Source organism: Cebus imitator, unplaced genomic scaffold (genome assembly GCF_001604975.1).
Source record: "Cebus imitator isolate Cc_AM_T3 unplaced genomic scaffold, Cebus_imitator-1.0 Scaffold1, whole genome shotgun sequence".
NCBI lineage: Eukaryota > Metazoa > Chordata > Mammalia > Primates > Cebidae > Cebus > Cebus imitator.
In genome coordinates, this window is record NW_016107316.1 from 2,219,884 (window position 1) to 2,244,078 (window position 24,195).

The following is a 24,195-nucleotide window of genomic DNA, read 5'->3' on the forward strand; positions in this document are numbered from 1 at the left end:
CCTGCAGGAAGCCAGGGATGGGCACGCTTCTGGCTGAGGAGCAGCTGGTACAAAGGGCCTGTGGCAGACACGTGCCCATGGCAAGGAGGAGGGGAGCAGGCAGCTCAGCCAGGTCGGGGTGGGTCACACCTGAGAAGGTCAGGATGCCAGCAACCCGACCACTGAGGAAGACAGGCATGAGCAGCATCTCAGCGCAGCCAGAGTCCCACTATATGGCGGCCCTCTGTGTCCCTTAAATAGGGAAGCCTCCTACCAGGCCTAAGAGAGCACTGTTGCTTATGGTGATTTGTGTAGCCAGCAGTTCTTCTGGACGAAGTTAGATGGACAGGGCCATGGAGATGTGGGCTCTGCAGAGAAGAGGCCAGAGGAGCAGGCCCCTGGGCTCACCTCCCCTCTGCTGCTGGCTGGGCTGCGGATCCCGGGTGGGCATCTCAGAGAGCCATCTGAGTGGGCTTTCTGAAAGTGGCCTCCTTAGTGGACTGGTCATGAGGCAGGGCACCAGGGAAGGGACAGTCCTCCTGTGATGTATGTTGAGGGTTATATTTAGGGTGACTCGGGATGACTTGGCAGTATCTCTTCCTGTGGTCGTCCCCTCCAGCCCTCACCCACAGAGGGCAGACGCTGTCTGACTAGCGTTGTGGACATGTGCCTGCACACACGTATACACACACGCATGCAGGCACAACTTGGCATTCTCCTCTGCCGTGGAATCAATGGAGAGCTGGGGACATTGTCCTGGCCTTTCTGCAGGACTGCCAGGTGCCTGGTGGGGTAATCCCGGCCGTTAGCATCTCCTGAGCATCTGCTCCATGTCAGGCTCTGTGAGGGGCTGCATCCGGATCCCACATGAGTGACACCCACCTGGGTTCCCCACCTGATTGGGAGATGCCAGGCGGAGGTAGAAGGAAGGGCAGCTGAACTGCCTGTTAGTCGGCTCAGCCACTGACCTTGCTCCCTGACCAAGGTTAGGGAGCCGAGGCTGCACACAGATGCTCCCCTGACCTTGCTGCCCGTTGGCCCCGGGCTCCAGGCCAGGTCCAAGCCAGCCAGGCCCTTCCCCACCCTTGTTGCCGGCCTCTCTAGGTGGAGTCCACGGTCAGCCTTTCTCCCCTTCCCGAGGCATCCAGCACCACCCCAGGCACAGGACCTGATGTTTCTGGGACAGCCCAGGTGTCACATTTTCTCTGTTACCCCCTAGAATATTCTTGCACTTCTCAGACTCTGTGTGCAAATTTTTAGCTTAGAAGGAACCAGAGACTCTCTGGTTAGAATGTATCTGATGGGGCTCTCGGAGCATGCACAGAAGTGCCCTGCTGGCCGAAGATCCACTCCTCCGAGGCCAGATCTGCGGAGGATTTGGAGGTTGTCTGGAGGAACTTCTAGATCACAGGAACCTTCTCCCTCCCTCCCTCCTCGACTTCCTTCCTGCCTCTCGTCAAACAATTACTGTGTATTACTGTGTACTTCCTGTGTTCCAGGCACTGTGCTAATAATTGGTTATGGGATTATTCCTAGCCACACCCTGGGTAAATGGAACCCAGCTCTCTGTCCTTGGGGAAAGGGTCAGGAGAGGACTGGGGCCCAGCCAGGAAGCTGGAGACTTGAGGCCTTTGGTGCATGTTGGAATACTGCCTCCCTCTGCCATCCAGCACCCACGCACGGTGCCAGGCTCAGAGCCGGGACTGAACCTTGGTAAGAGAAGGGAGGAAGGAGCTCGTGCCTCGCCCTTCCGACCAGACTGTCAGCGCTCTGAGGGTGTTTCCGCTTCTGTGTCTCCCCAGCAGTTAGCACTGTGGCCTGCACATAACAGGGGTCCGTGTGGTTGATTACATTTTGTGTGTATGGGTGGGTGCGATGCCATGACTCTCCAGGCAGAGCCTGTGGCTTCTGGTGTTGGGATTTACAGTCTAAAGGTGGTGAAGAGTGGCTTTTATGAGCTGCCCCTGCTCCTGTTACAATCACACTCTCTATGAGTCAGGGGCCTGGGTGATCATGGATAAGTCACTTGCCAACACTTCAAGACTGTGGCTGCCAGGGCCCCCGAGGGCGGTGGGCACATCACCATTCTGTGCCTGGCGTTTCAGCCAGGCTGATGCCATTTTACTGAGAATGACTGATGTTTTTATTGCTTCCTGTGAATCAAATAATCCATGCAATGATTCACTGGAGGTTTCCTTCCAAGTTTAAAAATGAATTAAAGAAAGTTTTTGACAGGTGTGCTGAGCTGTAAGTGGACACCAGGCAGGCCCCTGGGAGACCTCAACCGTGGGCAGCCCAGCACAGAGTGGACCTTGCCCTGCAGACAGAGCCAGCAGCCTGCACAAAACCCCAGGGAGGACAGGCGCGTCCCACAAACACCTCTTCAGTCTAACATTTACCATGAGACTACTTACACATGCTTTCCACCCGAGATGTATTAGAATGTGGCCAAACCCCATTCATTTGGGACATATGAATTCAAAATTTGAAAATAGTTCCTTTGGGGCTCGTAAACTGAGAATTTAGTCATTTTTCAAGCAGGACCTGGCAAAAACGTAGCTTTTTACCATCTACCAAGACAAGAGCTTGGCAGCCGGGTCTGTTTGTGCCCAGAGCTGATTTCCAGCCTCTTGGGATGTCGGGACGCTCTGGGTACGTCTGGGACCATCTCCTATGTTGTCCGCAAAATCCTGCAGAAAACCTGACCTATGCTGGTCAGCAGGGCACTGCGTTCCCTTTCTTTCTTCTTCTTTTTTTTTTTGAGACAGTGTCGCTCTTATTGCCCAGTCTGGAGTGCAGTGGCGTGATCTCGGCTCACTGTGACCGCCTCTCAGGTTCAAGCAATTCTCTTGCCTCAGCCTCCTGAGTAGCTGGGATTATAGGTGTGTGCCACCACACCGGCTAATTTTTGTATTTTTTTTTTTTTTTTAGTAGAGACGGGGTTTCACCATGTTGGTCAGGCTGGTCTCGAACTCCTGACCTCAAGTGATCCACCCGCCTTGGCCTCTCAAAGTGCTGGGATGACAGGCATGAGCCACCATGCCTGGCCTGTCTTCCCTTTCAAATGGACCCAAAGCAGTCAGCCACCACAGACTCCCGAGAGACGTGGTGTAGGGAGAGAAGGTACCCCATGCCCTGAGGCAGCCCCAGCCTCCCTCCCATGCCCACCAGGCACTGAGCAGCCCCCAGATCCCGGCCCCTTTGCAGTCCCAAGGCTGGGCCGTTCTTATGCCTTTGACCAAGTGGGCTCTGCCCTGTTGTGGAGTGACTGGGCTTCTTCCGTCCTTTTTCTGTATTTTCTCTTTGAACAAGAAGAGTTGGAATTTCATTCACCCAGCCCCAGCTGGACGTGTCTGGGCCACTGTGATCCCATGGTCTCTGCCCATCTGGGCCTCGGGACCAGGTTTTGATGCCACTGATCAGGGTGTGCCTAGTGAGAGCAGCCTGCCAGGCAGTGCAGGGTTCCACTGAGCCCAGGCCGCAGACCCCGCGTCCCACCGGGCTGTGCTTGATGTCAGGATTCAGCTCCAGGGTTGCTGTCTTTCTTATAAAGCTGTGCTGACGCCCCAGGCGTCTGACTGCTGCTTTCCACCTGGCACTCCATTTACAGCTTCCCTTTGCCTTTACCCTCATAGCTACTCAGTAGGATCTGCAGGCAGGGACCCTTAGTCCCATTTTATAGCCAAGGAAAATGAGGCCCAGAGAAGTTGAGATAGCCAGGACTAGAGATGGCAGGCTGGGCAGAGCCCCCGCGGTGCCCCTGGGTCTGTGGGCTGCTTCCACCAGCACCCCTCTTCTATGCACCCCCATCCTGACTGCAGGCCCCCGATGCTGGTGATCCGGTTCCATTTTACAGAGGAGAAATAGGCTGGTCTGGAGCGTGGACACTGGCAGCTAGCTCTAGCTCAGCTTTGCCTGACTCCAGGGCATGGCTCCAGGACCATGGAAGAGCTGCCCGTCCCTCCACAGCCCCTCCAGGGCATGCTGGCTGCTGGCTGCTGGCAGGGCAGGCTGAGGCACTCAGCAGAGTTGGCCCCGTAGTCTGAGAGATGTGGTTCCCTAGGGAAGGGCTGTTGCTCACCTCCTGGCCCGGAACATCAGGGTAGAATCTGCAGGCAGAATTCTGCCATCTGACGCGTGGATCTTCCCACCCAGGCATGGGTCAGCGCTTGACTCATTCTGCAGCTGGCACTGAGAGCCCGGAAGAATGCGCTCCAAGATGCCTGGGGGCCTCCATCCAAATCATCAGGCGTCAGCAGCGCAGCCAAGCCAGGTGGGGGCCTCGGACAGGGCCCCGTGCCTGCCAGCTCTGGCTGACTGCTTGAGGGGTCACATCTAGAGGGACAGATGAAGGGGCGTCTAGAGTCTCAGTGCTCCATCTACAGCCTGCTACGTCCTCTTACATTTTCCTCCAAAGAGCAGTTAGCTCGTGGCATGCGCCAAGTCCCTGCAAATGGGAAGTTGAGTGATTCACATGTTTGTTTCAACTTTCGCGTTTTTATTGTGTGAACAGTAACAGAATTATTCTCGGTGTTTCTATGGAGCGTTGCCGGGTGGTGGGGAGGAGGGGACACTGAGCCTCTGCTGTTTCTTCCCTTCACCTCCTCCCTGCTGCCATCAACATGCATTCTCCTGCAGTCACGCTCTGCACTGATTCCTTCCGTCATTCCTTCCTGCACGACTGAAACTGAAGAGTCCTTGGTGGTGTGTGGGGACTCCTCGTCATACAGGGCTTAGTGTCACAGGACCTGGTGCTCGCTGCCCCATGCCCTGGCACACACTGTTCCCTCTGTGTGTCCCACCTGGAGAACTCCTGGAACCTTGCTCAGCCCTGGCTCAGCCCTCAGCTCTGTCCCATCCCAACCGACCTCTGGGCTCTTTGCCCAAGCTCCTGGGCCTGTGTAAGTCTCTTCATGCCCATCACCGCCGTTTCATGGGTGTGTGTGGCAGGGGGCACTTCGCGGAGCCCCAGGAAGGGTCTCTGCATCTTGTCCATCCACGTGTGCCTGCACCCAGCATGGAGCAGGACTCCGGAACACTGCGATGTGGGTGCAGGAACCAGTCAGAGACTTCACTCGGGCTGCCGCCTGGTGCTTCTGAGATCCATCACTGAAAGCCCAAATTCGCCTTCAGAGCGAGACCCTGGATGAGGGTAGAGGAAGTCCCAGGCTCTGTGGCCAGGACTCCACACCCCGATTTCCACGGACTCGCTCCAGCCTGGCCCTGGCACGGGTGCTGCATGGCTCTGCACCTCGCCTGGCATCCGGCACCCTCCACCGCTGTAGAAACATGGAACTGTCACAGAGACAGACGTACATGGGTCAGGGGGTGCTTTAGGAAAAGCCTGTGGTCTTGTTTTGGTCCTGCCTTTGAGCTTCCTTTTCCTGCTGGATTAGGGTTCCGGGCTGAAGGGGAGCATTCTCTTGGGCGTTTCCCTTTTCCTGTCTCCCCATTCTCTCCCCAGAGGCTCAGGAATGTGCGTTTCACTCACCTCCCTTTCTCTGCTGGGCAGGCAGCTCAAAGAGGTCCTCCCCAAAGACCCAAGCTGGAGGGATGCTGGCTCTGTGGTGACGCCGCACTCGTCCAGGGAATGATCTCACTGGAGAATAGCAGGAAGTCCCCCATCCTGTCCCCACCCCACTGGCTGACGACCATATAGCTGGGATGTGTTCACCTGGGAAGGAGACTATCACCAGTGTGATGAATGGATCCCCACCCCCCGCCGCCAGTCTGGCATGCCACCAAAACTCTACTCTGCTGCAGCTGTTCCCATGCCAGAAATACCAAGCAGGAAAGCACCTTATTATCCTAACCCCTGACCTTCCCCCAGCCATTCCTAAAACTGAAAGAGTCGCAGAGTGTTAGAGCAAGAGGGACCCTAGAAAAAGAAGCGCTCATTCCCTTGTTCATTCACTCAGGCCCTGCGCTGGGCCCCTGGAATACACAGCCATTCATCCGAACATATTTATTGGCTGAATTGTGTGCCAGGCCCAGTTTTGGGCACTGTGGGGGTAAAGTGGTGAGCGGAGGCGGACAGTCAAGAGATTTTGTAAATAGAGTGCCAAATGTCAGGAAATGCTGGGAAAGGGGTCAGGGTGAGGGACCAGAGAGTGATGCAGATGCTCTTTGAGGCGGGTCCCTCGAGGAGGCTTCCTCACGACTATTGAACAAGGACATGAACTTGGAGGGAGTGAGCCTTGGAGGCACTGAGGGGAAGGAAGAGAGACAGATGGAGGGAACTGGCAGTGCGAAGGCCTGAGGCTGGATATGCTGAGCGGGTTCCCCAACTGGGAAAATCAGGGGTTCTCCTTCCTCCGGGAGCTCCCAGTCTCATGAAGAAAAAAGACAAGTCATATGTTCAAAGCTGAGTTCATACTAGAAAAATGCTGTTGGAACTCAAAGGGAAGGGCAGTTGTAGGGGCTGGGAAAGGCACGGCTGAGGAGTGAGCTTTGCATTGGGCTTTGGTGGATGAGTAGGAGTTGGCTGGGTGGCTGAGGCGAGCGTGCCACACAGATGAACTCATATCTGCAGAGGCGCAAGGTATACAGAAAGAGCCACCCACATGTTCCTCTTCCTGCCGCAGTAGCAGTTTCTGCAAGGGAAAGTACGTTCTCTCGGGAATTTCCCTTTCCTTTCGTCACCTCTTCCTTCTTGCCAGCCTCACTTAGAGCATTTTAGCCTTGAGAGGGTGGAAAAGGAGGGATGGATTGGCAGAGGGAGGGATTTCTGTGACCTGCTGGGTCTCTCTCTCTTCTTGTATGCTCTTCTGTTTTTCTTGTAAGGCTCTGGGGAGCTGTGGGAGTGGAAGTGGCTGGGGATGGGTAAGAAGTCAGGAAGACTGCAGTTGGATTTCTCAACAGCAGGTCACTGGCCTGGAGCCCGTCCAGCGGGCAAAACGCTGTGATGCAACAGCCTCAGGACGGCCTCCAGAACCGGGCACTAGGTCAGTGGGTTGGATTTAGGTGCAGGCACACCCTGGAACTGTCACTCTAGAGGTGTTACTAACCTCCTCTCTCCCCAGATATGACTCAGCAGGGTTAGCTGTTCAGCTCCAAAGAGAAGGAGGAACCTCTTCCTTCTACAGCCCCCTACCCCCACCAGCCTCACTCCTTAGCTGGGGTCAGACCTGGGGTCCTCATTGCAGCTGGCCTCTAGCAGAGCTGTCAGGCCAGCCCTCCCAGCTGGAAAGAGAATGGTGTGTGACTCACAGGTAACTGGGAAACACAAACACCATGACCTTTCATTCATGGGCACTAAGGAGTGAAATAACAAAGGATGCCACAGGATGCTGATGAGCTTGAAGAGTCCCTGTTGGGTGGCCCCAGATTCAGGGTCCCTGGTGTCACCCAGTGAATGCTACTTCTACCGAGCACTGCCCACGAGAAATGTAGTGAGAGTCACATACCTATGTGACTGTAGCTTTTTCTATAGCCGCATTGAAAAGTAAAAAAGAGGCAATTGAAAAGTTGTTTGATTTAACCCATTAGACCCCAAATGGTATTGTTTACCATGTCACGTATAATCAAGAAAGAAAAATACTAATGAAGTATTTTATGTTATTTTTTTTCCATATGAAGTCGTCAAAATCCAGCATGTATTTTACACTAGGGGCACATATATGAGTTCAGACTGGCCATGGTTTAAGTGCTTAGTAGCCACATGTGGCTGGTGGTGACCACAGTGGACAAAGCAGCCCCTGAGAGGGGCAGGGTCTCAGCTCAGGCCCTGGGAGCCTGCCCAACAGCGCCCTCTAGCTTCGGCCCAGCCACACTTCAGCCCAGATGGTCCCAGGTGCTTCGGCTCCTCGAGGCACCTGAGTCCTGGCAGCTGTTCAGCCTCCCCGCAATCACCCCGGGGTAGGACTAGCCCCTTGGAGAACTACCCGGGGAAGCTAAGGCTGCAGGCAGCTTGACTCACACCTGCTTATTTGGAGGAAAGGACACAGGCCCAAGTTGTTTTGAAAAATGCAATCAGCCCTAAGTGAGGGGCTTAGTTAGCGGCAGGAGGCAGCGGTCACTGGGAGAAAGAATGTGTTGAGTATGGATGAGAAAGAGCACCAACCCACTTGTTTCCCACCAGCCCCTTCCACCTCCCACCTCCTGCTCCACCCAGGCAGGACCAGCTCTCATCTCAAATGGGCTGAGCCCTCTGATTCCTTGAAGTTCACGTTCACAACAAATGCCTCTCCAGCCTCTTCCTGAGCCTCAGTCTTTTTTGTTTTTATTTTTTCAAGACAGAGTCTCGCTCTGTCGCCCAGTCTGGAGTGCAGTGGCATGATCTCAGCTCACTGCAACCTCTACCTGCAGGGTTCAAGTGATTCTCCTGCTTCAGCCTCCCAAGTAGCTGGAACTACTAGGTGTGCACCACCATGCCCAGCTAATATTTTGTATTTTTAGTAGAGACAGGGTTTCACCATGTTGCTCAGGCTGGTCTTGAACTCCTGAGCTCAGGCAGTGCACCACCTTGGCCCCCTGAAGTGCTGGGATGACAGCTGTGAGCCACTGCACCCAGGCCAGCCTCTGTCACAGTTGCTTTTCCCCAGCTCTCTCGTTGCATTTCCTCAAAGCATCTCAGAGTCTGGTTTGCCTGGCAAGCTTCGGAGATCTGACTGATGAAAGCATTTTGCAGGGACGGGATGAGATGCCAGCCAAAGCCATCAGCCGGCACCGGGGTGGGATTAACAGGACAATCAAGCCCTCGGTTCCCAGGAGCGTCACTGAGCAGCTGCTAGAACTGTGCCACTAAAACGGCTTTCATTTACAGGCAATACCGATTCTGAGTTCAGTATTTTTCACAGGGCTCCCCAGCTACGTGTTTATATTTCTTTCCTTGTTCCTTCTCTTTTTTTTTTTTTTTTTTTACAATTTAGCAGATTAAGAACAAAAGAGGGTAACTGAGAGCCAGCGAGCTGGCTGCAGGTGATATGTTAGCTCCCTCTCCCATGCTTTCATTACCGTGAATTAAAATGTCGTCTCTGATGCCCTCAGACACCTGTGACTAGTTTGATCTGAGCCCTGCTTGAATATGAGTCTTTTTAAACTGAGCAGGAGACGGTTCTGCTCTCAAATAGACGGCCCTCCCCTGGGTCCCCCATTCCTCACCCCACCATCCACCTTGGATATGAAAGTAAGACTTCCTGAGAAGTGAAGGCTGGGTTTGCCTAATTACCGGAGCCAGGTGGCCATTTCTGCTGGGAAACATGAGTGGTGGCTTTTTGTCTCTGCAGAAAGGCTTGCTTTTTCTCAGTCTTACTAGACAGCCAAGCGTCAATGAGGTTGGCTCCTTTGTTTAATGCATGACAGAGGGGTCACAGTGGCATGCGGCACTCCCCCGGCCCTGTTTCTTGTGAGGCAGCCTGTGTCGGGCCGACAGCCTCCAGGAGAGAGCGAAAATGAGGTCCTTCGGATTCCCTATTTCATCTGGGCCCTTTTAAGCACACACTGGCTGTCCCGATGAGTGACCGGAGCAACTGGGAGCGTGTGTGCAGCCGTCAGCTTCATTTGGCATTCATGGGCTCCATTTAACAGCTTCATAAGAGTTCCAGAGGGGAGGCCATCTTGTGAAGCTGTCCCAGCAGCAAGTCTAAGGGCCAGGAGAGCACTGGACACCAGCTGGGAGCACCCTGGGTGGCCCCCGAGGCCACTTAGGGTCTTGGGACAGAAAGGGCCCAAGGGAGGTTACAGGACAATGGGAAGGAGGTGGGCTCTCCACTCAGACCTCCTGGGTCCACAGCTGGCCCACCAAAGCCTTGGTCCCTTGTCCCTAAGGTGGTGCTGATGTTGCCTCCTCCCGGCCTCGCCAGGCGTGACCCCACTTTCCCAGCTCCTGGAATTTTCACTGTGTCCTCCCTGGATGTGGCCTGCGGGGATCAGGCCTCCCGCAGCCTTTGAAATCCTCCTTGTCATTCAGCTGTGATTCCAAATGCCACTGCCCTAAGCAAGCTGCCAAGTGCCCCAGAAATGAGTGACTCCACTAGAGCCCTACCTGATTCACTTTTTATGCCCCATCCTGTGTGCGCCTACACCATAACTCAAGCTCTCAGGGAGCTGACGTGTGGGGACCGGCATCCCAGCGTTTGGCCTGGGATTCAGCACTCAGAGAGCCCAAAAGCCCGGAATACACCCAGCACCCAGGCTGGCACCAGGACCCCAGGACAGGTTGAAGCTTCCACTTCCCTGGGGAAAGATCAGTTCCCTGCTCAGGGCCTGATCCTGGCTGGCTGCCTGCTTGCCTGGGGTGGGGAGGTAGGTTGGAGAGGGCAGACTTCCCTCAACTCACCCATCTTCTGTGGGTTCCTCACCGGCCTTCCTCTGGGCCTGTTGTTTTCCTGTCTGGTGTCTTTCCAGAGAAGATTGCTCCCCTCCGCTTTGGAGATGGAGATGGGGTGGAGGTGCTCACCTGACTGCAGAGTTGGGGGACAGGGCTCTGTGTCTGTCAGGGGTGGCTAATTGCTGTAGCAAGCAAGTGCCAGGCTGCTGAGCCCAATAAAGTGGTGTTTCCTGATGTGTTGCAGTGGAATGTCACCGCGGGCAAGGAAAGCTCTATTCCACATAGTCACGCAAGGACTTGAGTTTTTTTCTCTTTAGCGGGTCTCTCGTCTCACAGCCTTTCCCAGCTGGGGTTCCAGGAGGGAATCAAGGACTCACAGCAAAGGCATCATGGCATGCAGGGAATGACTTTTCTCCTGTGCACCTGGAACCATCCCAGGTACGCACCGTCCCTAGGTGCATGACTGTTTGAGCAAACGGGCATGCCAGTTGTTGGCTGCAGGCTGTGGTTCAGATGAGAAAGCCTAGTTGAGAAAGGCTTTAGCGTCTGTGCCCTCTGTGGCCTCCGAGTCCTCCCCTGGATATTCTGCTTCCAGGTGCCCAGCAGGAAAGGGAAGGAAAGGACACGTGGAGCAAGGGCTGCCCTGAGAGTTATGGAGGCCCAGGCTGGAAGTGTGGTCATCATTCTATCCACATCCCATTGGACAGAGTGCAGTCACACGGTGCCAAGGGAGGCTGGGAAATGTAGTCCAGCTGTGTGCCCTGGAATAAAAGGCAACAGGGTAAGAGGAGCACATGGTCTCAGCACAGGCTCTATTCTGGCACATTCCTTCAGACTCTGCCTCCCATATCTTGCGAGGCTCTGAGGACCCCTGATCTCTAGGACTTCTGGAATTTGGGGGCCCCAGTTGCCCTGTTTCTCCTCCCTGGCCCCCCTCCCTGCTCAGCTGTTTGCCATCTTCTGCCCACTTCCCACTGATGTGTGTTGGGGCTTGGGGCTTGGGGGCATAGATGTCGCCTCATGGATGTGATCAAGGTCATAGGCACAGCCTTTCTTTTCTTTTTCTTGTTCTTGTTGGGATGGGGATTTTTTCAAAAGGAAGAGGCAAAAGTATTGTACTATTTTGGGGTCCCTACACTCTTCTGCCTCCACATTCTTCTGTTGTGTTCATGCTGCTAGACCTGGAAGCTTAGGATGAGCAGGTCTTGGCATCAAACTTTGTTTGCATCAGCAGAATCCTTTCTTTAAAAGAGGTTGGATGCAGAAACAGATCAGAGGGTTGCTGCTCCAGTCAGTGCTGGGCCCGGAGGCCCAGAGTCCTTCTTCCTCCCCTTCCCCATCCCATAGACCCCAAAGGCTTAGGAAGGTCCCTGTGGCTCCTGAGACACAGCTCAGAGGCTCCTGGCTGGTGTTGCTCCTCTCTGTGAGGGTTGAATTCTCTCCCTTGCATTCCAAAAGTGGGTCACACTGGGATACCAGCTTCGCCCAAACCTCCCTGTCTCTGCAGTTAGCCAAACCTTAAAGCAGGTGCTTGTACATGTGTGTATATATAGCAACTGCAACCACAACAAGAATGTCCATTCTCCCAACACAGACACCCACCCTGTGCCAGGCCCAGATGAGTCACCGAGGAGAGGGCGAAGGTTAGCAAGCACTTCCAGAGGAGGTGCTGAGTGAGGCAGGAGGCTGCAGGCGCACACATCTGCCCTCGGGCACACTTGGGAAGGTGCTGGGAGTGCAGGGAGCTTCTCCCCAGCAGACCATGATGCACTCTGCCTCTTACCTTCCAGCAGCGCACTCACTGGGTTTAGCACTGCCCCTAATCTGGTACCTTCCTTTCTGTATGCGTCTGTGATTTCAGGCAGAGAGGTATGAGTTTGGCATTCCAATGGGATCAGTAAGAACAAAAATCACAGATCCATTCTAGGATAAATTGCTCCCTTCGTTCTGAGCGGTGATTTGGTTTTCACTGAGGTGAGTGGATTCTTAAGGCAGTGATTCTCAGCTCCCAGGGCCTAGAACTTCACAGAAGGTGGCTCATTTTGATGATGAAAAATGCAGTGATGCAAATCAGGCAAACAGGGCCTGCCATTAGCCAACACTGTGTTCATCACCGCGTCACCCTTGCCCGGGCCAGCCTCCCCTCCACCACCCATGCAAGGCCTGGGGAGAAGAGGCAGACCGCCTGGGTCCAAGCCCTGGCTTTGCCCCTCAGAGGCTCCAGAGCTCTCCCAGGGTTGGTTTCCTTATTGGTGAAGCGTGATTAATAGGTAAAGTGACAAAATGGGCCCCACAGGCCACAGGTGCTGCTCTGACTGTCCCTGCTGAGAGCAGGTCAGGCGCCAGGCTTTGCTCCCTGACCCTTAGACACTGATAGCATGTGTTTGTCAGTTGCAGGTCAGTTTCCCAAGGGTGACTGCTATGCTACTATCACACAGGACTGAAGACTGGGGCTTCAACTATGGAACTCTGTTTTCTCAGTCTGGAGACCAGAAGTCCAAGGTGTTGGCAGGGTTGCTTCCTTCAGAGGCCTCTCTCCTGGGATTGCAGATGGCCACCGTCTCCCTGTGTGTGTCTGTGTCCTCATCTCCAGTCATATTGGATCGGGGCTCACCCTAGTGACCTCATTTTAACTTATTCACCTCTTTAAAGACCCTGGTTCCCAGTGCAGTCCCATTCTGAGGGACCTGGGGTTAGGACTTCAACATGGGAATTTGGGGGAGGCACCGCTGAGGCCATAGCAGCTCTGCTCACAGCTGGTTCTCTCTGGCCACGTGCCCAAGAGGAATACGATGCTATCCCTTAAAGCACACACAGACACGCTGCCAGGAGGAACCTTATCAGATTGCAGTGGAACTGTGGCTGCACACTCAGAGCTGGGTTTATTGGCCAGGAGGAGAGGAGAAGAATCCTTCTTGATTAATAAAAAGTCCCCAGGGGCTGGGTGCGGTGGCTCATGCCTGTAATCCCAGCACTTTGGGAGGCTAAGGCAGGTGGATCCTGGATCACCCGAGATCAGGAGTTTGAGACCAGCCTGGCCAACATGGTGAAACACCATCTCTGCTAAAAATACAAAAATTAGCTGGGCATGATGGTGCCCACCTGTAATCCCAACTAGTCGGGAGGCTGAGGCACGAGAATCACTTGAACCCAGGAGGCAGAGTGAGCTGGAATCGTGCCCTTGGACTCCAGCCTGAATGACAAGAGCAAAACTGCATCTCAAAAAGAAAGAAAGAAGATTGCTTCTAAGTTCAGTGGAAAGGAAGAAAAAAAAAAAAAAAAAAAAAAGTCCCCAGTGCCCCTGTCCATCCAGCCGTCTCTCTCCTCCCTAGCCAATGTCATCCTTTCCTCAAAAGCCAGAGCACGAACACGCAGCACGTGTTTGTCTTCCTTCTTCATAAACGGCAGCGAACTCTGTGTGCTGTTGTACAGCTTCTCCTTTCACATAAAAATACACCTTGAAGATGATTTCTCATGAGTGCGTCAGATGGGCACCTGGGCAATTCGCCGTTGCAGACCACGGACGCAGTGGCTGCCTGCACAGATTGTTCGCACAGCTGGGAGTACCGCTAGATGCATTTCTAGAAGTCAGATGGCTGGGTCAAGGTGAATGTGTGTTTGTAATTTTGAAAGATAAAGTCATAAAGATAAGTGAAAACACCAGGCATCTTGGCTCACGCCTGTAGTCCCAGCACATTGGGAGGCCAAGGCAGGAGGACTGCTCGAAGCCAGGAGCTTGAGACCAGCCTGGGCAACATAGCGAGGCACCGTCTCTACAAAAAAAAAAAAAAATTAATTGCGTGTGGTGGTGTGTGCCTGTAGTCCTAGCTACTCAGGAGGCTGAGGCAGGCGGATCGCGTGAGCACAGGAGGTCAGTGCTTCAGTGAACCGTTATCATACACTGCAGCCTTGGTGTCAGTGAGAGACTGCCTCAATTAAAAAAAATATATATATATATGATAGGTAAAAACAAAAACGCGTATGTACTATAAAACTTGGGATGAGCTGGGCATGTTGGCTCATGCCTGTAATCCCAGCACTTTGGGAGGCTGAGGTGGGCGTATCACTTGAGGTCCGAAGTTTGAAACCAGCCTGGCCAACATAGTGTTAAAACCCCGTCTCTACTAAAAAGACAAAAAAAAAAAATTGCTAGACCTGGCGGTATACCCCTGTAATCCTAGCTACCCGGGAGGCTCAGATGGGAGGATTGCTTGAACCTGGGAGTTGGAGGTTGCAGTGAGCTGATATCACACCACGGCAAACGTTAGCCTGAGCAACAGAGCGAGACACTGTCTCAAAAATCAAACAAAAATCCTGGGATGGAGGCAGGGAAGAAAGGAAGTGGTGGGGACTGTGGGTGGTCTGTTTTACGTTTCATAATGGAGAGCTGGTACTTACCGTTTAGAATTCAAACATAGATTTCAAAGTGGTTACCTCTGGGACAAGGGTAAGAGACACCTTTTCCTCATTTTTCATGTGCTTCAAAAATTATCACGCCCTGTATATATGTTGACTGTTACTGTAAGAAAACAACATGAGGTGGTACAGTGACAGCTGTGTGAATGCCAGTTAATCAGTCTTGCATTCATGCCTCTTGGAGAACCACCCTAGGGGTTGGTTTCGAGCAGAGCCGTTCCTCATTCCCACAGGTGCCTCATTTTATCCTGGTGCTGTTCAGAACATCACTTACTGCCTAGAGCTAATTCCAGATTCTCCTCCCACCCAGGGCAGTTTATCAAAGGCAAAATAAAGAGGGTGGGCTGGGCACAGTGTCTCACACCTGTAATCCCAGAACTTTGGGAGGTCAGAGGCGGGTGGATCACCTGAGGTCAGGAGTTCGAGACCAGCCTGGCCAACATGGTGAAACCCTGCCTCTACTAAAAATACAAAAACTTAGCTGAGCGTGGGGGTGCATGCCTGTAATCCCAGCTACTCGGGAGGCTGAAGCAGGAGAATCGCTTGAACCCGGGAGGTAGAGGTTACAGTGAGCCGAGATTGCACCACTGCACTCCAGCCTGGGCGACAAGAGGGAAACTCTGTCTCAAAACAAACAAGCAAAATGAAGAGGGTTGGGGGTTGACTCCCTGAAAGTTTCCAGATGCCTCTTCTAAAGATAAAAACATAATGTGGTGCCCAAAAGAGGAAAGAACTTCTCCAAAGAGTCTAGGATGTGGCTGGCTGACGTGGCCACTTTGCCCGCAGCCGATGAGGGGATGAAAGTAAGAACTGATTTGAATCTTCGCCTCTTGTACAACCCCTGGTGGGCACGGGATGATGCCTCATTCCCCTGATTTTAAGTTGCATTTTTTTCCCCGCATTTCCACATTCTCCAAGTCAGAACGTGTCCTGCAGTGTGAGGGTGGTCTGTCATGGTTTAACTGGGGTCTCCTGGCCTTCTTGGTGCTCCATAAAATAGTGGCACACCTTCCAATGGGGGACCGGGAGGTGCTGAATCACAGTGCTTACACAGCGATGGGCTCATCTGCTCTCTCCCGCACGTGGCTCAGCCCTGCTCTGTGTCATGGGTGGTATCCCCGGCTGACCCCCTGTCTTGCAGGTGTAAGTCGCCGCCAGCAGCCATGGGTAAGCAGAACAGCAAGCTGCGGCCCGAGGTGCTGCAGGACCTGCGGGAGAACACGGAGTTCACCGACCATGAGCTGCAGGAGTGGTACAAGGGCTTCCTCAAGGACTGCCCCACCGGCCACCTGACTGTGGACGAGTTCAAGAAGATCTACGCCAACTTCTTCCCCTACGGCGACGCCTCCAAGTTCGCCGAGCATGTCTTCCGCACCTTTGACACCAACGGCGACGGCACCATCGACTTCCGGGAGTTCATCATCGCGCTCAGCGTGACCTCGAGGGGCAAGCTGGAGCAGAAGCTCAAGTGGGCCTTCAGCATGTACGACCTGGATGGCAACGGCTACATCAGCCGCAGCGAGATGCTGGAGATCGTGCAGGTACCGCCCCCAGGCCCGGTCTCACTGCGGGCCAGGGTCCGTCCCAGCTCCCAGCCCAGGGCTCTTTTTTTAAAGACAGGGTCTTGCTCTATCACCCAGGCTGGAGTGCAGTGGCGCAATCTTAGCTCACTGCAGCCTCTGGCTCCTGGGCTTAGGTGATTTTCCCACTTCGGCCTCTTGAGTAGCTGGGACTACAGGCGCGCACCTCCATGCCTTGCTAATTATTTTGGTATTTTAGGGGGTAGAGAGACGTTTTGGTCACATCATCCAGGCTGGTCTTGAACTCCTGGGCTCAAGTGATCTGCCCACCTCGTGGAGAGTGCTGGAATTACAGGTGTGAGCCAGTATGCCCAGCCTTCGAGTGTATTTGTATTTTATGTTCACTTGACATGGTCTTTCTTGGCCAGGTTGCTACCTGGGGCACTTTTGAAAGTGAGCAGTTGTCACCTGACGGCAGATCCTTGCAAAGGGCAATGGTAAAAGCCAATGCTTATTGATCACTTGCTGTACATCAGGCCCAGCCGGAGCACTTCGATCAGTTTTCATCTTCATAACCTGATGACATGGGTCATTCTCTGCATTTTACAAAGTCTGAGGCTCAAATAGGTGAATTTCTAAGAATTATATATATATATTTTTGGAGATGGAGTCTCACTTCTTCACCCAGGCTGGAGTGCAATGGCACAATCTCGGCTCACTGCAGCCTCCGCCTCTTGGGTTTGAGATTGTCTGTCTCAGCCTCACGAGTAGTTGGGATTACAGGCATGTGCCATGGCAGCCAGCTAATTTTTGTATTTTTAGTAGAGACAAGGTTTCACCATGTTGGCCAGGCTGGTCTCGAACTCCAGACCTCAGGTCATCTGCCCACCTCAGCCTCCCAAATTACTGGGATTACAAGCATGGGCCACCGTGCTTGGCCAAGAATTATATCATCGCTGGGATCCTTGGCACTTGCAAGAGGTACCTGCCAAGACCTTGGGAAAGCCCTGTACCTGGGAATGCAGCAGATAGATCACAAGAATCAGCTAAGCACACAAAGGACGTCACTTTATGAGGCATCTCTTTGCCTTTATGCCTATTAACAGCTCTAGCAGGCAAGGCCGTGTTTCAGAAGGAAACCAAGTACCTGTGTGTGTGAGAGAGTAGAGATTGCAGAGCTGCCCCTCCCTGGCACTCCCCTGAGTGCCTCCCTGAGCCCGGGAGCATCCAGTCTAGACTTCCTCATGGCCAGACCTGTAATCCCAACACTTTGGGAGGCGGAGGCTGAAGGATCGCTTGAGCCCAGGAGTTTAAGACCAGCCTGGGCAACGTAGTGAGACTCCATCTCTACAGAAAATTTAAGGAGTAGCAGGGCATGTTGGCATATATCTGTAGTCCCAGGTACTTGGGAGGCTGAGGTGGCAGGATCGCTTGAGCCCAGGAGTTTGAGGGTGAGCCAGGATTGCACAGCTACATGCCAGCCTGAGTGACAGAGTGAGACCCTGCCTTCAAACAACCAAAAACAAAACAAGAAAGAAACGGAACTCTTCAGAAGCTGTGGTCCCATGGTAGGGAACCTCAGGGGTAGGCCTCCAGCAGCGGGTATCAGATCTGTGAACTCCTGCTCCAGCCACAGCCCGCCTCGGGAGCGAGCGGCCCGATTCCCACACAGATGGTTTTCACACCGCGAGAGGAAATTAACACGGGTTCGGGGAACTCTGCTTCAGTCGCCGCTTTCTGGCTCTTAGCTTCACACAGTGGCAGAAGTAAGAATTCTGTTTCCCAGGAATCGCCCACCCTGTCCTGCGTGTTAACCCTCACCCTTTGCAAATCAGCATGCCTGTCACTGGCTGAGCAGAGGCTTGGCCAGAACCTGGAAACTCTGGTAGAACTGTTCAGAGCAGCAAGGAGCAGCCACTTCTGTCTGAACAGGATCTCGCTTTTCAGCTCCCAAACCAAGTCTTCAAACCCTGAAAGCATTCCCCCAGTGCCATCGATGGCTCCCTGGCTGGCTGGCTGTATTTCTCATAGGACACTTGATTGCTACCTCTTCTCAAAATGAGAAAATGGTCTGTTGTCTTAGAAATGACACTTTTACACGGAGTGCTCAGAAAATCTCGCAGCAGTGCCACTCCTCCCCATGCATGTCACTGCTCAGCGGCCACTCACCAGCCCCATCACCATCTCCCCTGTACACTGACCAGCAGCACAGGGGCATGCACCCCAGGCTGGGCCACTCAGGCAGAGATACACAGAGAGACCAGCAGCTAGGCTGAGCCCTCGGCTGACAGTGCCCCAAAGAGGCCATGGAGACCCAGGGCCACGGGTTCCTGTCCTGTCAGGGGCTGGTGATAGGGCTATCCCTGTGAGTTTCAGGGGCTCAGCCTCTTTTAAACTGCTGGGTAACAGCCACACAGTAAAATGCACATGGCTTAGCGGGCAGCATGGTGAATTTCGTGCAACTCTGCCCGTGTGACCACCACCCTCCCTCAGCATTCCCAGCCCCCAAGAGGGGCACTCAGGCACCTTCCTGGTACTACCCCCCAGGCAGAAATACCACCACCCTCACCACCTCCCACTGGAGTCATCCTGCCAGCTCTGCTCTTGAACTTCACTTAGACACCAGTGATATTCACTGGGGAACATTCTCCCCACTGGGGAAGGGTCCTGAAGGCCACCAGGAGCCCACGACCTCCCCAAGCCTTGTCATAGGCTGGGCAGAAGCCCACCCTTGCTGCGCCCGGCCGAGCCCCCTCTGAACACACTGTCCTTGCCCCTGTCCGCAGGCCATCTACAAGATGGTGTCCTCGGTGATGAAGATGCCAGAGGACGAGTCCACCCCAGAGAAGCGCACGGACAAGATCTTCAGGCAGATGGACACCAACAATGATGGTAGGGCTGGGCTGGGGGCGGGGCTGCGTGTGTCCGCAAAACGTGTTTGGTTCGCCCCTCCCCTCTGCAGCTTCTTGGTCTCCTGGCCCACCTGCCTGGTGCTTGCCATGCCCAGGAAAGGGCGGGATAGAGTTGGGGATACCCGTGCTGTGCCCTGGTCCCTCTGCGCGGCTTTGTGATGCTGGGCATGTTGTGGCCCCTCTGAGCCACCGTCTCCCCACTCGTAGAACAGAACATACCTATATTTCTGTGGGTATGTTTAGGGGCAGGGAGGTAGGCGTGCTGGCAGCCCTGAATCTGGAGGGCTTGGGATCAGAGGATCCCAGATGGTGGGGTCCTGGGGTGCTGGCCATGCCTCTCTTGCTGCCATCCTGAGAGAGGAAGCTGCCCAGATGGCCTCAGTGTCCAAGGGGAGCTGTCAGGATGTACACTGCCACCTTGTCTGCCTACGGCAGCTCTGTGGGGACTCAGCCCCACTGCGGAAATGCAAGTCTCACGATGGTGGGTGGCAGCAGTGGTGATGAGGCCGTGCCCCGAGTGCCCTCCTCTGCACTGGCTGTGAGGTCTGGGGCGGCTGTGGCAGCTTCCAGCTCTGCTCGTCTTGCTGGCGTTGTCCAGGGCAGCCACAGCACCAGGTTCGCTTTGCTTTTGAACAATAAAGAAATGCAGCCTTAAGAAGAGAAAATACTCCCTGGGTTGTGCTGGAGAATAAAAGATAAGCGAATGCCCAGGAAGCCGCTCTGGAGAGTGTGGAGCGCAGCGCTCGGTGAGATAGGCACGGCCCCAGCGGGAGACGGGCTGCGGGGGAGCTGTAGGCAGCAAAAATCATCCCAGGCAGCCAGGTCACCATGTTCAAAACACATGCACGCAGAAAGCAAGGCTGCCTGTTGCCCGGCGTGGCCTTCGGGCTGTTGGGAAATGTGTTTTCCACCCTCCAGCCCAGCAGGGCACCTGTCGCTGCTCTCCCGAGGCTGTTCGATCCTTTTGGGGATGGCGCATCCAGTCCTACCTCGTTGTGAGGTTTCAGTGAGACGATGCCATAAAGCTCTTAGCAGGGTTTGCAACCACAAACAGTGGCTGTTGTTCCTGACTTCAGTGTCCCTGGGGAAGCCACCCATGGTCCTGCCCAAACCTGCCTCCCGGCTTGGCCCTGCCCGCCTCTTCAGAGGGCATATTCTAAGTTGTTTGGTAATTGGGATGGCATGTGACCTTGCTAATGTGCCCCCTGGGATGGAGCCCTTCCTCCTGTGAGCCTAGGGGACCTGTCTGTCCCTGGAGTTTGGGTTAAGGAGGGAAGAATGATACCAGGAAGGTGGGGCCGCAGCCAGGGACCAGAGTTCAGGGTGTGGTCCTCAGCCCTCGAGGCTCCTCCAGGGACTGCTCGGGAGTAACAGTGCCCTGGAGGGTCCCCCAGCTTCCCTGGCCACCCCAGCAGGTGCATGGCTGCTCCAGGCCTCGGGGCTGGGCTGACGGATTTCTCCAGGGCACAGGTATCATTAAAGCCACCCTCTCCTCAGGCTGTGCTGAGCAACCCCCTCGCCTGCCTGCCCTCCGTCAGGAGGAGCCCCTGGAACCTTCAGCAGCTCCCTGGCATCTCAGCAGCCCTCCAGGTCATCCTGGGGCAGCTCTGGCTCTCCCGACCGGTGGTCCATCTGGGCTGGCCTGCTCTCTCTCAGCCTGGAACTAGGGGGCTGGGGTCAGGGACAGGAAATAGGGCGGCTGGGGCTTGGCCCAGGGCTTTTAGGGCTATGGTCTCTGAGGCCCACACCTAGCAGAGGAGATGCCCCCACAGCTGGCTGCCCTGCGTGGTCAGAGGTGGAAGGTGAGGAGTGGCCCATGAATGTCCTCACCAACCTTAAGGCTGGCAGCCACTCTCTCCATTGGCAGAGGGTCCTGGGACTGCCTGCTGGGGACCTGACTGTCCCTCCCTTTCCCTGCCCATCCCTTGGCCTGGGCATCGTGTGGGCTCCCTTGGGGTCAGCAGGCTGCCCAGGCCCCAGAGACATCGAGTTTGTGCCCTGGAAGCAGCCAGCCTGCCAGAGCCTAGGCCGGAGTCCCATAAGGACATGTGTCCCTGACTGCCAATGGGCCGGAGGGACTGGATTCCCAGCAGGGTCCTACTGGGCAGGGGCGTCCTCCACCCTGGTGCTGGGCTCAGTCCTCAATTGCATCCCCCCAGTCGCCTTTGAGATGGGTGTTCTCATTATCCCGCCTTCGAGACGAAGATCCTGAGGCCTGGAAACATTGGTGGCTTGCCATGAGCCAGAACCGAGAGCCGAGAGCTCCCGCCCGCCCGCTGCCCTGCCGTGCGCCTTCCCCTGTGCTCGGCCTGGCTGTGGGCGTCTGTGTTGGCTGCACAGACATTTTGCAGGGTGCTCTATCGATTCCAGCTGACACAGAGCCTCAAACAGACACACAGAGGGGCCGCCCCAGGGCCCAGGCTGCCAGGGCGCAGCTAACCTCGAACCTCATCCTTCCCCACCAGCTGGAGCCAGAGGCGCCCCCTCCTGCCCTCGAGGCCATGTCTGCCTGGGCAGACTCCTTACGGCGTCTCCTGCTTGTGGACCAGCAGAGCCAGGGCTATGGTGACCACAGTGTGGGTGCATTGACAGCGATGATGGGACAGGGAGTGGATGGTCAGAAAACTTCCCCCACCCAGCTCAGCCGATCACCTTACAGAGCCCCGCCCTGGGCCACAAGCCTCCAGAGGCCACTCTACCCAGTGTGGAGTCACCGAGGCTATGTCCTGGGAGAGGGAAGATGTCACCAGCTCTGGGTGGGGAGGATGAGGGGCAGCTGATTCCTTAGCATGGCCAGTGTTTTTCTAGGTTTTCCTCTCACCGTATGTGGCGGACAGTGCAGGGCTTGAGCTCGGTCCCCCAGGTCTAAGCAGCAGTTGCCAGGGGGGACCTGGGCCATGCTTTGGGGGGCCGCCAACCAGCGTGGCCTTCTCAGCCTGGATTATGTATGGATTAGAGGCAAATGCTGTATTTTTCTGCGTAATGTACATATTCCTTAATAAGCAAAACGTGGGGTGGTTTCCAAAAGGATTTAAAGGGCCCTCGTCAGCCACGTCCTGCCGTCCTGCTGGGCAATCCCTTCGAGTTACCTGATGTATTGTACAGAGCTGGGAAAGGAAAAAGGATTTCTTTCTGAAATGCCTATAAAGTGAGTGGAGACTGGACACCGTCAGCTTCAAGTTGGCTCAGGACTTTCAACAAAGGGGGTGTCCCTGACCTGAGGGCTGTCCCCATCCTCTCTGCAAGCATAAAGAACAGTGAGCACTGATAATCCTGATCTCTCCCATCCCCTGCAGGTAAACTGTCCTTGGAAGAATTCATCAAAGGTGCCAAGAGCGACCCCTCCATCGTCCGCCTGCTGCAGTGCGACCCCAGCAGCGCCAGCCAGTTCTGAGCGAGCGGCCCAGACAGCGCAGAGGAACACAGGCTTGCCGTGCCGTTCACGCTTTGCTTGCAAGAGTGGATGCCCCGCCAGTCGCCTGCTCTCCCGTCCCCGACCTGGGCCACGCATCGTACCTGCCGGGCCCCGGCTGCGCCTCCCTCCTTCGCCTGACCAGTGTGACATTCCTCCCCTCACGCCCGGCCCGGTCCCTTCCAGGGCGACTCCCAGGGATGTGATGTCATGCAGGATTAGTGTTCTTGGTTCCAGACACCCCCCGGCTCATGGGGAGACCAGGCAGGACCTTCCGAGGCTGCGCCTGGCCAGCTCGTGCATTCTGTGATCCCAAGTGACTCCGTGGGAAGGGTGGGGACGAGGCGTCAGGAGGGTAGACAGGGAGCCCCTCCCGTGCATGGCTGCCCCTGTTCACTTTCTCCACCACGGCCACTGCACGTATAGATCCTGCGATCCCCTTTCTTTTAATATATAAATTATGTATGGTGAAGTGAAATGTAATGTGTAGGTCCCGTATTTAATGCCTCTAACTGCCTTTGAAGCGCGGCCCCCTGTGGCCGTGGCCCCCAAGCCTGGCTGTCGTGTGGTATTTATGCTCTCTCCGTCTGCCTGTTTCTAAGGAAACGCATGCCTGCCCTGAGCGGTGGTGACCCTCCTGTCCGTGTCGTGAATGCAGGCATTTGTGTCTGGTCTGTCCTCCCTGTTGATTGGTCTGGCATTTCTGGTATTAAAATGATAAAATAAATGGCATTTTCTGAGTTTTGTGTCCGCCCACAGAAGCCCCCTTCCTCAGGCCGTGGCCCCTGCCCGCTCCAGCCAAGGTGGGTCTGCCGCATGCCACTGCTGTCAGTAAACCTGGCCCCTCCTGTGTCCCTCCAGCTGTCCCTGCGTCTATAAATCTTGCACAGCCTGTTCTTCAATATCTGCCTAATGCCAAGAAATATTCAGGGAAATAAACGAGGACTGCTCTTGGCAGGTCTGACCATCAGCCTTCTGCCCCCTGCTCCCCACGGGCCCTTCCCTCTCCTCCTCCTTCCACGTTCCAAGAGAGGATGGGCGTGGCCAGTGCTGCCATCAGGCTGGCATGGGAGGTGGCAGGCCTGGTTCTCCATCCAGGCTTTGCCGCTGCCTTCCATGCTTCTAGTCTCAGCAGGAGAAGGCCCAGCTGAAGAAGGGGGGGTTGGTCTCCCCTGCCAAGGGCTCTAAAGGCAGCATCACTGGGGGCCCCCAGGCATCAGCTGTTTTTTTTGTTTTTTGGGTTTTTTTAAGTGATGGGGTCTCTCTATGTTGCCCAGGCCGGCCTCAAACTCCTGGGCTCCAGCAATCCTTTCACATCAGCCTCCTGAGTAGCTGGGAGCTTGGGTGAACAGCCCTTCGCCTGGCTAACCACAATCAGCTTTTCGCCTCAGACTGTCTCCCTGGGGTGCCCACAACTGCTGTCGTGGTTCTGGGCAGTACGACTGACGCAGGAGCCTCGGGAGGCAGGGAGACAAGCAGCCCTGTCCCCTGGCCTCCCCCTGAGGGACTGTCCCCACCCACCTCACATCTGATGACTGAAACCATGGCCTGTGTTCACAAGATGTCCATGCAATGGCCATGGCTGGCTTCGGCTGGTCAAGATGGGCCCCTTGGCCATGGAGGCACTCACCTCCCCCAGGGGCATAGGGTCAAGAAGGGGTGAGTGGCATTGAGGTTCTATTACCA

At 55.0% G+C, this 24,195-nt stretch overlaps 1 protein-coding gene across 8 annotated transcripts in view; it reads left to right on the forward strand.

Annotated features, from left to right (window-relative positions):
* The window catches only part of HPCAL1 (hippocalcin like 1), a 126,892-nt gene extending 103,643 nt beyond the window's left edge, over positions 1-23,249 (forward strand). For 6 of the 8 annotated variants that reach the window (XM_037737258.1, XM_037737268.1, XM_017525523.1 and 3 more), the window contains 4 exons: positions 15,807-16,206; positions 18,972-19,077; positions 20,595-20,687; positions 22,394-22,777. In XM_037737258.1, the coding sequence (XP_037593186.1) occupies positions 15,829-16,206; positions 18,972-19,077; positions 20,595-20,687; positions 22,394-22,491 (675 nt within the window). In that variant the 5' untranslated portion in view covers positions 15,807-15,828 and the 3' untranslated portion in view covers positions 22,492-22,777. Of the gene's footprint in view, positions 1-15,806; positions 16,207-18,971; positions 19,078-20,594; positions 20,688-22,393 lie in introns of all 8 variants that reach the window. The other 2 variants (XM_017525540.2, XM_017525545.2) reach the window with 2 other exon arrangements.
* Positions 23,250-24,195: the final 946 nt, after the last annotated feature.